The sequence below is a fragment of the Centruroides vittatus genome, unplaced genomic scaffold (assembly GCF_030686945.1).
Source record: "Centruroides vittatus isolate TY-2023 unplaced genomic scaffold, ASM3068694v2 contig_559, whole genome shotgun sequence".
Lineage (NCBI taxonomy): Eukaryota > Metazoa > Arthropoda > Arachnida > Scorpiones > Buthidae > Centruroides > Centruroides vittatus.
The window spans coordinates 137,651-155,454 of NW_027122332.1; the positions used below are offsets into that span (position 1 = coordinate 137,651).

At 34.5% G+C, this 17,804-nt stretch overlaps 2 protein-coding genes across 2 annotated transcripts in view; one reads left to right on the forward strand and one right to left on the reverse strand.

Moving 5' to 3' along the window:
• Positions 1–6,628: 6,628 nt before the first annotated feature.
• LOC136978851 (uncharacterized) lies at positions 6,629–7,450 on the reverse strand. The gene has a single exon (XM_067274672.1). It carries the CDS (start codon positions 7,448–7,450, stop codon positions 6,629–6,631), a length of 822 nt encoding a protein of 273 aa, XP_067130773.1.
• A 1,558-nt stretch (positions 7,451–9,008) lies between these two features.
• Positions 9,009–17,804, forward strand: part of LOC136978861 (serine/threonine-protein phosphatase 2A 56 kDa regulatory subunit gamma isoform-like) — an 82,917-nt gene continuing 74,121 nt past the window's right edge. Inside the window, 1 exon segment of the mRNA XM_067274679.1 lies at positions 9,009–9,129. Coding sequence (XP_067130780.1) covers positions 9,103–9,129 — 27 coding nt within the window. The 5' untranslated portion in view covers positions 9,009–9,102.

Genomic DNA, 17,804 nt, shown 5'->3' on the forward strand with positions numbered 1-17,804 from the left:
TTGTTATCGTTTATAGGGATCAGTCATTGTACAATGTAGAATAAAATAGCAAATGTATCAAAAAATATTTCAGCTTTTTGCCGTTTATTAATTAATATAGGCATAAAATCCATAAAGCAAGATAATTTTGAATGCCGGTTTTATATTGCTAACTATCTACTGCTGTTACTCAAATTTCCAAGACTCACCATTGACGGAATGGATAAAAACTGCCAAGCACTGGGAGTTGGTTGTGGGTTCGAGTCCTGCCAACGGGCTAGCCACGTGGATTTTCTGGATTTTCTTCAAGTTTGTAACATTTAAATAGGGGCCAGTTTTTATTAGAATGGCCTCCCGGGAGACATCGCTCTCATTAGTTCCATAGAACCAAATAATGTGTTTGGTTCTGTGCTTTGCTAGACGTCTGTCCCATCGTGAGCTTGACCAAGCCCGCAATGGGTGATAAAAGGTTCCTTTAGTGCCTACAGAGTGGAAAAAGTTAAAAAATAAAAATTGGAAGCATTTGTTTCCATTAGAAGGTCCTCAATTTGATTTCTATTTGGGACAAACCCCATTTATTAATTGTTCCAAAGAATAAAGTCAAGAAAGTGTTACGAAATGACTATAGCTATTGGAGAGCAAGTAAATCTGGTTCCATGCATTAAAAGGCATAGTCAAAATATCAGAATTACTCTATTAATATTACAAATAAATAAATATAAGTAATACTGAAATATTTTGTGGACATTTTTATTACATCTAAAATTGCAAATATTTTGAATTTTTATGAAATCGTTTTACCACAGTTCAAAAATATGTTGAACGCATTCAGCAGAGTAATAAATGTCTAATTATTTAATGTCAAATTTTTAGCGCGGAAATTAGCATTGACTACAATTGTGTTTAGATTGAATTAAAAGTATTGAAAATGGCGGAATGAATATAAATACTCTGGTATGATTGATACAAACTGGTATGAAATCAATACTATTAAAATTTAGAACTTAAAGGTCGAAGGGATAGGGCGATGGGGGTCACGTATTGTATTTCTAATGGGGTCGGAATTATTGAAGATTTTTACTCGTTATATATATACAGTAGAGCATCGATTATCCGACTTAATTGGAGACACGGGTTGGTCGGATAACCGAAAAGTATGAAAAAATACATTATTAGTACAGTGCATTAGGCCTGGTTTAAATACTAGCCTCTCTTTCATGGTCGAGCCAGTGCTGCCAGCTAAAACATGCAAAACTTTAACAAAAATAATATTAAAGTAGCCAAGACATAACCAAATATTGTAGCTCCACATCACTAGCGGACATTTGAATTTGCCGACTAGAACGCAGTCGGTTAATTGGGGGTCGGATAATCGATGCTCTACTATATATATATATATATAAGGGTTTCTCATTTCCCGGTCTTTTTCTTGTCCCAGGATTCCGTGAAAAAGTGAACTGTGTCCGAGGATTAATTATTTTTAAGATATAATTCGATTTTAAGATTTATTTTATATAATTATTTTTCATTTTTAAGTTATTTAATATTTTCACAAATAGAAAAAGTTTATTAAAGTTTGTTGAAAACTGCTTGCAACAAGAATACCTTTGAATTGAATTGAATTGAAAATTTAAAAAAATAATAATAATAAATAAACTTAGATCAAACTTCTAACTTAGAAGGTAATTTTTATTTGTTTATTTTTTTTGAATAAAATATAATACAAAGTATTAGTGGTCGGATGGCCAAGCGGTCAAGGTTAGCAGCCTGCCGCCCTGGGGGTCCCGGGATCGAATCCGGACGGGTCGAAAAATCCCCAGCAATTTTTCTGGGGTGGTCCGTCCAGATATGTCGGTCCCCATCCCTCCCCACCTGGCCGTCTCATTGTGGGCCAGGCCGAACCCATAATGGGCTTGCTATAAGAGCTCCTCTTAATGCCCACAGGGCGGAAAGAGTTACAAAAAAAAAAAAAATACAAAATATTGTAAATTTTTATAAGATTTTAAAAAGAAAAGATGGTCAATACTCCGATCACTCAATCTAATTCTTATTTTAGTAATGAAAAGTCTTGCTACCGAGAATGCCTTTTCCGATTCAATTGATATGATTGGAATCGTGTTTAATGCATTTAAGAGAAGACAAATATTATGTGTTTTTCACTTGTATCCTGAAAGATTTCTAGTTCGTTTTCGAGATTGTAGTACTTCTTTTGTTTCCTAGTATTCTTGATTTGTCTACCTCGACTGCTTTAATAGCAACATCATAGCCCAATAATTCAGCAGTTCGTTTGTCTTTAATAATCAGATTATGAAGAAAAACTTCATTCTTGCAGACTTCGTTCGTACTCGTTTGTATCCTTGCCCAATTTGCACAACCTGGTGTTACGCAGTTATTGAAGCTACCGGGCATGGTTAAATATTAAGACAGCATGAGCACAATTATTCCAGATATTACTGGTAAAGAATTTTGAGTGTCCTGCCACAAATAAGCTACGTATTGATTATTGACCATTTGTGATGTGCCATAACGAGCAAAAATTTAAAAAAAAAAAAAACTAAGTATGTTTAAAATTAATAAATACAAATGTATTTTAACAGTTCATGAGTTAATTATACTTTCTATTTGCAAAATTTCCTCAACCTTAACCAGTGGCGTAGCGTAGTGGGGGCGGCAGGGGCGGCCCGCCCCGGGCGGCACTTTTAGGGGGCGGCAAAATTTCACAATAAATAATAATATCTTTTAAAATTACCTAAATAATGGAGCGGCAAAATTTTCCTCCGCCCCGGGCGGCTGACACCCACGCTACGCCACTGACCTTAACATAAAATTTTAAAAAAGTGAATTTTTAAACTTGCGGGATTTCCCGGGTTAAAAAAACAACTGGAATCTAGGGATTCCGGTTGAGAAACCCTAGCCTTCAGGATCCAGTTAGGTCCATAATGGAGAGGATAGGTGGTGAGTGGGGCCCGAAATATCAGGATTAACTAACCCAGAAAAAATACTGGGAATTTTGGCCCATCCGGATTGATCGACTAGCATCTTAACCGCCACTATTCTGATTAAATTTTCACTTAGAAATGACAAAAAATTACAGTTGTTAATTAATAAAAATTATAATGACGTACTACACATTTCCCATTTTTTTAAATTTTACAAGTACTGTGCCATTTGTGGCAGTCATCTTGAATTTTATTTTTCGCATTTACAAACTACTATACTAGTGTTGTAGTGGCTAACTTAACTAAAGCGGAACTTTTAATCAATTAAGCGACTTTACAGGCAACGCGCCAAATATTTAATTAATTGTGATTACTGTTTGTCATTCGATCCTACTGATCTTTAGAACTAAGCAGACAAACACGAACAGTAACAAAAAACTTTATTAAAAAGGTGAGAACTGTCATCGACATCCTCGGCCAACATCCAGGCAAAAACCCGCGAACTTTCGCGCTTCTTTTTTACGTTGCCAGCCAACATCTCGTTGGCAAGTGTTGCCAGGCAGTGTTCGGGATCTCTGGCGCTGGCGGCCACAGCTACTCCCCCACCAGTGTCTGCGACACGAAACGAGCGGGAAAGGTTACATGTCGGCCAGAGCGTGTGATAGTTTGTCGCGTTGGGGCTGGATTGTCTGTGGTACGTTTAGTTGGCGCTGGTCTTGGCATTAGAGACGTTGGGGGTAACTGGTCCGACTCACTCGCTGCGAGAATAAAAGCCGGTTTCAGTCGATCAATAGAAACTACAGTTTCTTTTCCTTTTATGCATAGAGTGAATGTCTTGCTACCACGTGACACGACTTCGTAGGGTCCATCGTATGGAGGCTGCAAGGGCTTCTGTACAGCATCATTGCGAAGAAATACGTGGGAACATGACTGCAGTTCTTTGTGGATAAATGGGTTGCGGTAGGAGTGGTGCACCACAGGCACTGGTTTTAAGTTTGCCATCATCGTCCTGAGTTTTTCGACGAAAGAACATGGATTGACATCCTGAGAACCTGGGACGAAAAACTCTCCAGGCAGTCAGAGGCTGGTGCCATAGAGCATCTCAGCTGCGGTAGTATTGGTGTCTTCACGGAGCGCAGTTCGTAATCCTAACAAGACTGTAGGTAGCACTTCCGTCCATCTTTCAGTAGAGTGACACTTGATGGCAGTTTTAAGTGAACGATGAAAGCGTTCAACAATGTCATTTGCAATTGGATGGTATGCTGTTGTCCTAACTCTTTGGGTACCAAGAAGTTGAGTGAGGGATTTAAATAAGCCAGATTCGAATTGCCGTCCTTGATCAGATGTTACTTGGGCAGGCACTCCAAAGCGAGATATCCAGCCTGAGTACAGGGCTGAAGCTACTGTTTCAGCTGCTATATCTGGCAACGGGATTGCTTCAGGCCAACGAGAAAATCTATCAATGATTGTGAGGCAATATGTTGAGCCGTTGGAAGGTGGCAATGGACCAACAATGTCAATATGAATATTTAAAAATCTAGCGTCTGGAATAGGAAAGGTTCCCAAAGGGCTAGCGACATGTCTCTGGATCTTCGACCATTGACAAGAAATGCAGGTGCGAGACCATGTCTGGCAGTCTTTACTGATGGATGGCCAAACAAATTTTGCTTTTACCAATCTTGTTGAGCTCCTTACACCTGGATGGGACAGGTTATGGACAGTGTTGAAAGCAGTGCGACGATAACTAGGCGGAATGTATGGACGAAAGCGACCTGTCGATATATCACAGTAAATTTCGACATCACTATCAGGAAGTTTAAACTTCTTAAGTACAAGTGATGAGTCACTTGAAGTCAGGAGAGACTGGAGCTCAGGATCTTGCTGTTGGTCTTTTGCAATTTTGCTATAATCTATAGATGGGCTACTAATTGATTCAACACGGAAAAGAGCATCAGCTGGAACGTTATCGATCCCTTTTATGTGTCTGATGTCTGTTGAGAATTGTCCTATAAAATCAAGATGTTTCAACTGACGGGGTGTACACTTATCGTGTCGTTGCTGGAAGGCAAACGTTAATGGTTTATGGTCTGTGTAAATGGTGAACTGTCGTGCTTCCAGCATAAACTGGAAATGTTTCACAGCCAAATACACAGCCAGAAGTTCTTGGTCGTATGCAGAATACTGACGCTGAGAGTTACTCAGTTTGCGGGAAAAGAACGCCAGTGGCTGGAGACCTTGTGCTGTAACTTGATGAAGGGCAGCGCCCACAGCAGAATCGGATGCATCGACGTGAAGTGCAAGGGTAGCACTTGGTGAAGGATGATGTAGTAAGGTGGCATCTGCTAATTGTGACTTACATGACTCAAATGCCTGAATCGAATTGTCAGTCCATTTAATCTCGCGCTGGTCGTTTTTCTTTGCTCCTTTAAGTAGGTCATGTAAAGGAGCTTGGTGATGGGCCGCATGGGGTAGGAACCTACGATAGAAGTTCAAGATGCCTAAGAACCTTCTCAGTTGTTTGAGTGTCTGTGGTCGCTTCTGTTGAGTTATGGCAGATACACGTTCTGGAAGTGGCATAACACCGTGGGAAGACACCATGTATCCTAAGAATGATACATGTGGAGCAGCAAAAGTACACTTGGATGCATTGATTTGCAGACCGTACTTGTCAAGGCGTTGAAACACTTGCCGCATGTGCATCTTATGTTCCTCCCACGAAGTGCTAGCAATGAGGATGTCATCTAGGTATGAAAAACAAAAGTTTAAGCCTTTCAAAACTTCGTGCATGAATCGTTGGAATGATTGGGCTGCGTTGCAGAGACCAAAAGGGAGGAAAACGAATTCAAATAGCCCAAATGGTGTTGTAATGGCTGTCTTTGGCACATCATCTGGGTTAACTGGTATATGATGGAAGGCTCTAACCAAATCGATCTTGGAAAATATTCGGGCTCCGTGTAGACTTTGACCAAAATCGTGGATGTGTGGCACTGGATAGTGATCGGGAACAGTTATCCTATTCAGGGCACGATAGTCTCCAGTAGGTCTCCAATCGTTACAGCCCTTCGGCACCATATGGAGGGGAGAAGCCCAGTTGGACTTTGATGGTCTGCATATACCTAACTCCATCATGTGCTGGAATTCTTGCTTTGCTACTTGCAGCTGAGCCGGATGCAATCTACGGGGTTTGGCAAATACGGGTGGACCGTGTGTCTCTATATAATGCACTGTGTTGTGCTTGACTTTATCTGAAAACGGTCGAGGACGAGTGAGATGTGGAAAGTCCTTGAGGATATCTTGCATTGGGGAATTGCTGATTATAGTTTTGACTAAAGTAGGTGGTCCTGTATAATATCTTCCTCGTGTAGTAAGGGAAGTCAGGGGGTCAACCAGTAATCTGTTTCTGATGTCGAGAATGAGTCCAAAGTTGGCCAAAAAGTCTGCACCGATTATAGGCTTCTGCACATTAGCTATGGTAAATTCCCATCTGAAAGAACGTCTTAAGTTGAGGTGAAGTTCTAGCACCTTTGTTCCATACGTCAAGATTTTAGAGTTGTTGGCAGCATACAATTCAACCTTTGTAGGCTGATTCTTAGTGTGATTGGGAATGATCGATAAATCTGCTCCAGAATCAATTAAGAAATTTAGGCCAGTTTTGTTGTCATACACAAACAGACGGCTATATTTAGGAGCCAGGCTGGACCCACAGGCCGTTACTGCGGCTGGCTGCGCTCGTTTCCCTGATCAGCAGTTCGGTCGAAGGAACACGGCGAACGACATTTCCTAGCAGCTGATCCAAACTTATCATGGTAGTAACAATATCCCTGACGATTGAGGCTTCTTCCTCGAGGGCGTGAACTAATGCGATACCTCGAATTCGGATCATGTCGGTTTCTCTCTCTACTACGATAACGGGGACGAGCAGTACGCGATACATTAAGTTCTGCAACCTTTGTTGTGAGTTCTAAAATCTGCATTTCGATATTTTTGATTACGGGATTTCCGGCTTCTAAGTTGATGCTGGCCAGTTGGGTTGGTTCTGTAAGTTCAGCAACCTTGTCAGCAAGGATGGCTAGCTTGTCTAGTTCATCACCGCTAACAGCCAGAACTGTCTGAATATTTTTGGGAAGACGTTGGAGCCACAAGTTTACCGAAGAATTTCTTAGAATCTTGCCCGCTGAAAGCTCCCTCATTTTACAGAGTAAAACGCTGGGTTTCTGATCCCCTAACGCCAGATCTTCAAGCAGAATTTTAGCCTCTTTAGCAGCGGAGTTCTGAAAAATTTCGAGGAGTCGATCTCTGAGTTTAGTAAACGGAGCCTCGGCTGGACGGTCAAATACTAAGTCACTGACGTTAGATAGAATCTCCGCGTCCAGGGAATTGATTAAATAGTTGTACTTAGTGTTCTCACTTGTAATCCGATTAATGGCAAAAGCTGCGTCTAGCTGCACAAAAAATAATTTGATGTTGGTTTTAGTGAAGATAGGCATTTTTGCCTGTACACGTCCGATTTCCAACTCGTTCTGTTCCGCCATTTCGGGCGCCTAACTATGCGGGTACAAGGAAAGCGGGATAGTCTTTGATTAGGCTTAGCCCGAGTCACGCACTCTTAGTCGTCTTATTGAATTTACGATTCAGAAACTGATCATACCTGCATGTCCTGTTAAAAATGTTCCTTCATAGACACAGAGTTGTTCGCTATCCAATTCAGTCGAAAGTCCAGGTAGTTCGTTAATCGCATCACGTTCGGGTCACCACTTTGTCATTCGATCCTACTGATCTTTAGAACTAAGCAGACAAACACGAACAGTAACAAAAAACTTTATTAAAAAGGTGAGAACTGTCATCGACATCCTCGGCCAACATCCAGGCAAAAACCCGCGAACTTTCGCGCTTCTTTTTTACGTTGCCAGCCAACATCTCGTTGGCAAGTGTTGCCAGGCAGTGTTCGGGATCTCTGGCGCTGGCGGCCACGACTGAAAACATAAATTGCAGAATTTCCTTAATTCTTTTATATATTTAGTTCTTAAAAAAAGAAGAAAACTTTCAAGTTTTGATTTTTAATTTTTTTCAATATTAATTTTTTAGTATGGAAATAAATTACTGATTTTATTAACTTTAAATACAAATTTTTCTTTATTTTTATGCAAATTTGTTTTAATTTCTGTTATGTGCGACTTTATCGGCTCGCTAGATTTCCAGTCTGGACTGCAAGTTAAATACTATATTTATTATTTAATTAATTTAATTTAATTTAATTTTAAAATAATTAAATCTTTAAAAGAATTGTTTTTCGCATTTGTTTAATTATTAGTTAATTAATTAATTACGAGCTATGTATGGTTTATAAGTAAGCGTAAAACTGCAAAAGTTACGGGCACACTGCCTGTTAAAGAATAGTCTGTTTCATTGGCTTACTTATTTGGCTATATTAAAGCCTCTGTACCAAGCAATGCCATTACAAATTCAACTTACAAATGCCCATCATCATATGGCGTTTGTAACTTCGTACCTTCATCATAGGGCATTTGTAACTGTCATACCCTCATCACAGGGCGTGTCCTATGATGATGGTAATTTATAATGGAATTAATTCGGTGCGTAAGGTCGAGTTTACTATAAATTTTGATCTCGAATTAAGTATTTTTTCCCCATTATAATTTATATTTATTTTTGAGAATCCCATTGTATTTATTTACAGTAAGCATTTGTTTTGTTCTGTTTCTTCAGACATTTTACTTACTGACTTTAACTGCAAGCCAAACTGAAAATAATCAGTAATTTAAGTAATCTTTAAATTATATAAATTGATTATATGACAGAAAATTATACAAGTATTCCTATAGACTACACTTAAATTCGCTACATCGATAGATTAAAACAATCTTATGGAAGCGATTTGATTTAAATTTTAAGGTAGTCTTGAAGATTTCGGGATTATTTTTGACCTTTAAGTTTATATCTATTTTCATTGCAATTTTTAAAGTAATTGTCGATTTAGAAGAAAGTAAACTCCCGACGAGTCGATAGCATAAGCGATTTTTCTAAAAAAGCAATCACGTGAGTAATATTTTATCAGATTTATCACGTGATTATAGCGACCAATCATTCTCGCCGTATCTTGAGCAAATGTATGTGGATGTCGGATTATTATATTCTTATTCCATGGATTGTTTTATAATAAACTATGCCAAATAAGACGAAGAAGGAAAAGGTAAGATACTAATTTTCATCGTACAATCCAGATAAAAGTCAAAATTAGTATAAAATCAAAAATAATAAGCCGGAAAGATGTTTTATTAAATCGTAAACGAGTGACTGGTTATACTCGAATGGACCTTAACTGGTAAAACGAACCGAACGAAAGACTCATTCTGATTGGCTTGATTTTTATTCGTAGAACGTGCGGACCAATAGGCGATCGCGTTTTGTTGACAGCGTATATTGAATGTTACTGTTAAGTAGAGTATGGTTATACGTATTTGGATTTCCTTGATTTAAAAGACGATTAATTATGAAAAAGAAAAGAGAGTTATGTACAATGTATGCGACGTCTTTTACAGTTTATTTTCGTTTGGGGTCAATTTACATCTTATTTGACCTTGATAAATAAGCCGGTTTTGATTAAAGTAATGATCATCTTCCGTCAGTTGATAAAATTTTTAATAAATTAAAATTAATTTCGTCTTTCTGAAAGCTTTGTTGTCATTATAAATTTATAAAGCAAAAATATATATATATATATATATATAATAATCGTGGGTGATTAGGGTAAGGACTTGATTGATAAAAGGAAGTAGAGGTCATGCCTTGAAACTGAACAATTTTTTGAATTCTCACTGCAGTTTAAAAATAAATAAGAATATTTCTGTATTTATTAAATATACACGAATTTTTATTAATCAAATTTTAGTTTGTTCAGTTTTTACTTTGTTCTAATTTAGTTTTTTCTTGATATTTTAGTTGAATAATTGATGCTAATTGAAGTTAATATAACAAATGTATTTACTAAAACAGTATTAAGGATGTATTTTAATACCAGGTTGTGATTTGTGAAGGCTTTTTGTATGATTTATAACATTGGAGTTTTGAGTAATTTTCTAATTAGTCGTCCATTTTCGGTAAAACGTTTGGAATAACCGAAATACTGTTTCATTCAAAAATATTTTAATTACTGACGTAAACACTGTTCTTCACTGTTTCCTGGATAAGTTTTATAATAAGCCGCACATTGCTTTATGACCTATATTTATTATCACAAAACATTTTTGGAGGTAATTCATTCAATCTTCATATACTTACATTAAACATTTGATAGGAAATTTTCAATTAGGATGTGGACAAAGAAATTTCCTTTTAATTTTTCTGAAATTTTATATAATTTATAAAATATGTAGATATAGATATACATATTTTAAAAGTTTAATTTTAATGTAACAAGTTGTTAAGCTTTGTGTATGAAAGCTTTATTTATATTAGATTAATTCAATTAGAACTATATATTGATATTGAACAAAGTGGAACTTATTGAACAAATCTTTTTGTCTTTACACTATTTATATATATTATTATTGCTTGTAAAACATTCATTTTAAAGTTTAGAATGAATGTTTTGTAATATAAATTTCCATGTAAAAGAAAATGTATGAATATGAATAAGCAGTTTGATGTAATTGTTTAATGTAAAAGATTAATATAAAGTAATTTAAATGCAGAAGTATCTTTTGTCTTAAAAATAAATGTATTAAATACTACAGTAAATAATAACTAATGCAATAACAGCTTCGATATAAAAGTTTGCATTTTGTCGTATTCTGTTATTCGCATTTTTCACTGGATGCTCGCCCTCTGGTGTTTAAAAACAAAACTATTCCATCTGGGTCGTTTGATTAATTCATGTGTATTATCAGCAGTAAATATGAATAACAATAGAAAAAGCAAAGCTTTCTGTTGCATTCCAAATTGCAATTTCAAAGATTTACGGGAGCCTAATATAAGTTTTCGTCTATTCTCACACAAAAAACAGATGATTATTCGGAAATCGGTCGGTTATATTTATGAGCTTCTCTGAATTGTGAAAGAGTGAATTAGACTTAAGAATTGGCAGTTTCCCGATTGTCCAACTTTACACGAACAAGTTATGCTGGCAATTTTAAAAGATATTTTCTTAAAGTTAAAATGCCAGTTATTTTGTGTGGGACACAGGGTCGGATTTAAGCATTTCGAAGCCTTAAGCTGAATGTAAGTCCCCTTACCAATCTTTCACAATTTTAGAAGTCAATCATAAAAAGAAAAACATTAAATCAGACTATCTCTCTGATTCAATACGGTTATTGGAAGAAAAAGATGTGAGGTTTCACTAGTCTTCTGTTTTATAACTGAATTTAATTAAATTTTTATACCCATTCCTTTAAAAATCTTTTTTAAAATTGGTTTTATTATTTTTAAAAAAAAAAAAGACTTTACATTAATTCTTAGAGAAAAAAGTAACGAAATACTACACAAAATAAAAAGTAAAGTATGTTTTGTTGGTTTGTAAAAAAATTTTATTACAAAATTTGACTTTAATTTGTTGTTTTGCTTGTACAAATGTTTGAGGCTGCTTGAAAGTCGAAGCCTAAGCAACAATTTACATAGCTTTTTACTTGTAAATCTAACCCTGATAGGACAATGTCAAAGCTGATGTTTTTAACACAAAGGGCACAAATATGCATAGAACGATCTCGCTCACTTGCTTTGATACCACATAATGACGTATCCCGCTAGTAATAATTGTTCTGCTACTATAAAATTTCTCGATAAACAGCTACAAGCAGCATATATTATTATATCGGGCAGTAATATATGATTAATTTTACATTACTAGTTACAAGCGACCCAGATAAAGTAGCCATTTTGTAAAAATTCAGCGCCCTGTATAGTTCATGAAAAACGCAAATTGCTGTTGATCTGAAACATTTATTTTATTCAATAATTAGAACAGATATGCTAAATTACTTCAGAATGTTAACACCATCATATAATAAAGAATTGGTCTGTAGTGAATAAATACATTATTATCAGTTAAATTTGATAAGCTTGACTTTGTATGTTGGCTGCAAATATATCAGATGAGCTATGTAATAGTTAAAACTTATCTGAATAAATTATTTGTATGAAGATCATTTGACAGATCCAATTTTCAAATTATAAACACACATGAAGTTAATACATTTATTAATGAAAACTATTTAAATGGATTTTAAGATTTCGAATTAAAACTAACAGCATTAGTCCTTTACAACAAACTAAACTTAGAACAACTACATGTAAAGAATTTAAATTGACACGCACGTGGTGACAATGCACATGCATCATGATGTGTTGAATAAGCCCCAAGAAGGAGCTTGAGACGATGTTTTAATCTTTTATACAAGCTGACCCACATAGCAGGCAACTCAAGTGTGGGGGAGTTGCACATATTTAGTAAAACGGTAAGGATGGCCTCACAAACATAAACCAGTCTCCTCTGATTGCAATAAGTGAGCATTGTGACATGATCCCATAATGGGATGTCTTGGTGTTGTAACAACATCCTTGCTAGTTCAGTGTTGCACCTGTCTGTTGTGACGGAATGCTGGTGTTTGGAGATGTGGCAAGATAACATTCTGGTTGTCGCTCTTATGTAGTGAGTGTGAATACCAGATGTGTTTTCCAATGGGATAGAGACTTATATATCCTGGATATATCCTGGACTTCTCTAGTATGAAAGTAGCATTCCTGTCATTGCATAGCAGCCTCCTGAGATTTGGTTGCGGAGTGACCGGCAGAAATAGCGCACGTTGTCTAAAAATACGGCAAATGCAGGCAGTGATGCGGCCACACAACGGTAATGAGGGGCGGACAATTGTGCATTCCTTTGGGATATGTAAAGTGGTGGCGGGAAAAAGAGCAGTGGCATAAGTTACATGCTATGCTAATGGATTTTAATAAAGTTAAAAGCTTTAAATTATAAAATGATACTGTTATTAGAAAACAATACATTCATATAAAAAAACATTAAAACAATTTTTAAAATTCAAAAAACAAAATATATTTTTATAACCGACTTTTATACCTAAAATTTTTTCTTAGTTAAAGATTTTACTTTAATTAAAAGGAAAATTCAGTATTTTTCTGAAATAATCTGTCATTTTGTGTAATCACATGATTTTTTAAATTGATTTTCTGAATATAATGTTTTTTGTTTAAAGATTTTATTTCCCTCTCCTTTTTTAGAAAAAGTATAAATCTGCAGTTTCCATGCTAGATTCCACTGAAATCCAATAGATAACTTATCTGTATGGATGGATGAATCAGAATTGATACTAAAATATGCTTTCAGCACTAAAATTAGAATATCTAAGTTCAGGACAATATGAAAAAAGAAGTTAAATTATGCAAAGCTTTTTATGACAATATAAAAAAGCAGTTTAATATGAACAAAATATTGAAAAACTGATGTGCTGAAGTGATCAGTTCTATGTTTTCTATGAATGATGATGATGTAACTTTTTGGTTGTGTGTCAATATTTTTATTTATTGCAATAGTTGAGTTTTTTTTTAAATGTTGTTCATGTTAAATGTGTTTTGTCTGTGGGATCTTGTAGACTAATTTTGAATCTTTTGAAATTTTAATTTTAGTGTACATTAAATAAATGGAAATCATATGAAATTATTTGCATTCTACTGTATATCAAGAGAAATTATTTTATTAATAATTTAACAATAGATTGAGAGAGAGAAAATCCAGATAGATAAGGTTTTATGGTGTATATATATGAATGTTCATATAACAAAAAATTACTATGTTATAATTAAATAAATGAAATTGGAACTTTTTGCTACTAGCAAGTATAGTATTTTCAATGGTTGAAAATACTATACTTACAAGCAACAAAGGTAGTTTGAAAGCTCACACTAAAATATGTTTTAAGCACAGCAGAGCATCAATTATCTGAAATAATCGGGTGGGACATTTTCAGATAATCAATTATAAAAAATAAAAAGATAAGTACCTTAAATAAAGTAAAAATGTTAGTTTCAATTTTAGTACAATAGTAAAAAAAGTTAGGACAAATAGTAATACAAATAGTAAACTGTACTATTTGTCCCAGCCAGGAATACAGAGATTTACATGATAAGGAATTTGGTTAGTTTGAAATATGTCTGCTTTGAAATTTGAAGTGAAAATTCTGTTCAAACTGTGATATGCCTATATTAACTGGTTTGTTTAGATGGAAGTGCTTCCTTACTATAAAAGAATGAAAGACAAAGAACAATTCTAATCTGGTCAATATGGCTTATGACTTTTCTTTTACAGTAACACATTTTTGGGTAGCTTCTTATGGACTACTGTTTCTCTTATCTCATAAAATATAGACAGGTTTGGGATTGCAAGATTGGGCTACAAGTAACAGATTGAGATATTTGTAGGGCTCAAGGCTATTACATTTGGGCAACTTACTACTTTTTGGGCTACTTTAAAAATAATTTGGCTACATTTCAATGAATTTGTCTTTACTTTTTGTAAAACCTATCAGGCAACCTATGAGATTCTCACCAGTTAGGTATTGTTTACTTACAGTTTATTTATATTATTAATTAACAAGAATGGTGTTCTGTGTACATAGCCGTATTCCACTTGTTTAATAAATTACATCAGTTACATGGCATTTGGCATACTGTATGAAAATACATAAGTCTTGAATAATTTGAAACTTGATAATTTGAAGTTGTGGAAATCCTCATTTTGAACTAATGAGGATTTCCTGTAATAGTAAAATTAATGTTAAAAGATTCTGCAAAACTGGATGAGATTACAATAAAAGCACCAACTAATACCTGTAATCCAGTAAAAAGTAAACTGTTTTTAACAGTCATCTTCAAATAACCTGAAGATGGCTGTTAGAAACAGTTTAAAACATAGTAAATTTGTTCATTTTAACTGAATTAAACATATTAGTTGGTCCTTTTATTAAAATTAATGTTAATAAATAAAATACAGTACTCACGTAAAATTTATTTATTATAGTTCTTTTTTTGAAAGAAGTCATTTATTTTGCTTTGCTTTATTAGGGGGGATTTAGCAGAGTTAAAAAAAACTCTGCTAAATCCCTGGCTTGCTCGATCATCATGACACTTGAAAAATCTGCTTTGAGTTGTATTTCTAACCATGTTAACATTGTTCCTAATGCATCAAATACTTCACTGTAGGTACAGTAAAGCATTTGATGCATTAGTAGCCCATGACTTATCATACTTTTATATTTATAGTCTACTAAAATACTGAACCTGTTACCGGTGTAATTTGCGTGAAAAAATCTTCTTTTCACAAACGTTTTCGAGCTTTCCAGACAGCTCTTCTTCAGGTAGAGAAAAATTCTGACGAAACGCTTCGAAAAATGCTTTGAAGCATTTCGTCGGAATTTTTCTCTACCTGAAGAAGAGCTGTTTGGAAAGCTCGAAAACGTTTGTGAAAAGAAGATTTTTTCACGCAAATTACACCGGTAACAGGTTTAGTATTTTAGTATTTCATCCCCGGTGTCAGAGTGAAGTTTAATTTTATTTATAGTATAATAAATAATTGAGCAAAGTATAGAAGTAAACCAGAATAATGTTAAATTATAATACCAATACCCATAATAATGTTACTTTGAGACAACTAGAGGAGCTAGAGATATACAAATCCTTGTGAGTAAATCCATACACTATAAGGAACATTGGACTGTATCTAATGCTTGAAAATCATGTTATGAGGTTCCATAACTCAAAGAAAATCTGCCCTGTTTATGTTTTGTCATTTTTGTTTTACTCTTATTTTATTTTAATATGATGTAATTTAATTCTTCAGAACAATATTTAAGTAGCTTATTATTATATTGGATGAGCATTAAAATTAGTTTAAATAGTACCAAAGAGCATTGTATAACGATATAAGAATGTAAGTTTTAGATTTAAGTCCTATGTCCTTCCATTTCATTGGAAATTTCGATGCATTTGAAATAGACTGTAGATTGTGAAAAGGGTTAAAACATTAGCGTTAATAATTAATATGTTGGAGTAAAAGTGTAATATATGAATTATTGGAACTGAAATAAATAAAACTTATGATTTTATTATGAAACGTTGATTATGAAATAGCTCAATAGCAAGTGTACAGAAGGTCACTGACAGTCATTATTATGTAAAAACTTTAATTTATGGAATTACTACTCTCTGAAGATTGACATAATACTATATGTACAGATTGCAAATATTGCTACATTTAAAAATCATTTATACTGTGTATTATACAAAAAATAACACTTTTATTAATTTAGTTTATCATTTAATATCATATGGACTAGAATATACAATTTTATAGAATCTTACCATGTGTTTAGAATTAATTTTTTAATTGCACAGCATATGCATGATGTGTAACATAAATGCATTACAATTTAATTATGTAAATATACATTATACTTTTATATTAAGTGAGCCCCACTAATTCAGATGTTGCCAACTTGGACAAATTTTTTAAAAAACTGCACAGTAATTTAAATTTTTTGACTAGAAAAATTAAAGTTATAACAAAATTATAATTGAGTATTTTAATATTTGAAAGTCTTCAATATCAAGCATTTTTACTGTACTCAATAAATTACCAAAGACAGTACGTTGCCGTATAATGTACACTGTCATGAAATATTTTGAGGTCATTTCCTGAATTAATAAATTTGATAGTATAACCTACTAAAGTTTGATGGCCAGATGGCCATAAAATTAAGGTGGCAGCCTGTCTTTCTAGGTGATCTGAAATTGATTCTGAATGGATCAAAAACTCCAAGAATTTTTTGGGTGATTGTCTCTCTGGACATGTCAGGCCCTGTTCCTCACCACCAGCTGCTCTATTGTGGGCCTGGCCAAATTTGTAATGGGCTTGCTGAAAACAGGTCTTGGTGCACAGTATGGAAAGGTAAAAACAACTAAAGTTTAGTAATACTGTATAGAGCTGATCATAATAAATTTCTATACTGCATATCCACTTCTTGTTTTTCATAATCAAAGAAAACATCCCACCAAATTGCTCTTTCATAAACTCAGACAACCTTTAGAGTAGATGTACCAGTTTTGGCTAGTGTAGTACCAGTTCTGGCCAGAAAACAAATTTAACTTAAAAATATAATCACAAATGAAACAAACTTTTATTGTTAACTGTATGAACAGTTAACAATAAAAGTTTGTTTCATTGGACAGATTTGAATATGTGGTGATTATATTTTTAAGTTAAATTTGTTTTCTGGCCAGAACTGGTACAGTGGCCAAAACTGGTACATCTACCCTACCTTCTATTCATCTGAGCCAGCAGGAGTTTACTGTATATGATATAATATTTATGATCACATTTTAAATGTTTATATAATAGTATGCAATGATTGTATTGTCAAGAAACTGGATTTGATCTATAAAAGCTGCCCCTTAATTTACACAGCAATTCTACTGCTTTTGTCAAGCCTCAAACACTCCTTGTAATTCATTGTTTCAAAAATTTTGAAGTACCTGTTGCAGTTTGAACTGGATTTCTTTAACCATATTAAAATGTTACTCCTGAACTTCTATTTCATTCTGGGAACAAAAAGAAAAAGTAGCAAGGGGCAAAATTTGGCTAGTTAAGGAGGGTGAGAGACAATTATCATGTTCTTTTTTGTCAAAACACTTGCATTTTGTGTATGTGGGAGCATTGTCATGATGAAGGAGCCAGGTTTGATTATGGCACAGTTCTGGTCTTTCATGACAAACTTTCTCACACAGTCACCTTAAAATGTTGCAGTAAAAGTGTGAATTCACTGTCTGACTAAGAGGAAGAAATTCCCAGTACACAATCCC

What these genes read in the sequence shown, in the direction of transcription:
- LOC136978851 (XM_067274672.1), bottom strand. Translation starts at nt 7,450, where the DNA reads ATGGCGGAACAGAACGAGTTGGAAATCGGACGTGTACAGGCAAAAATG.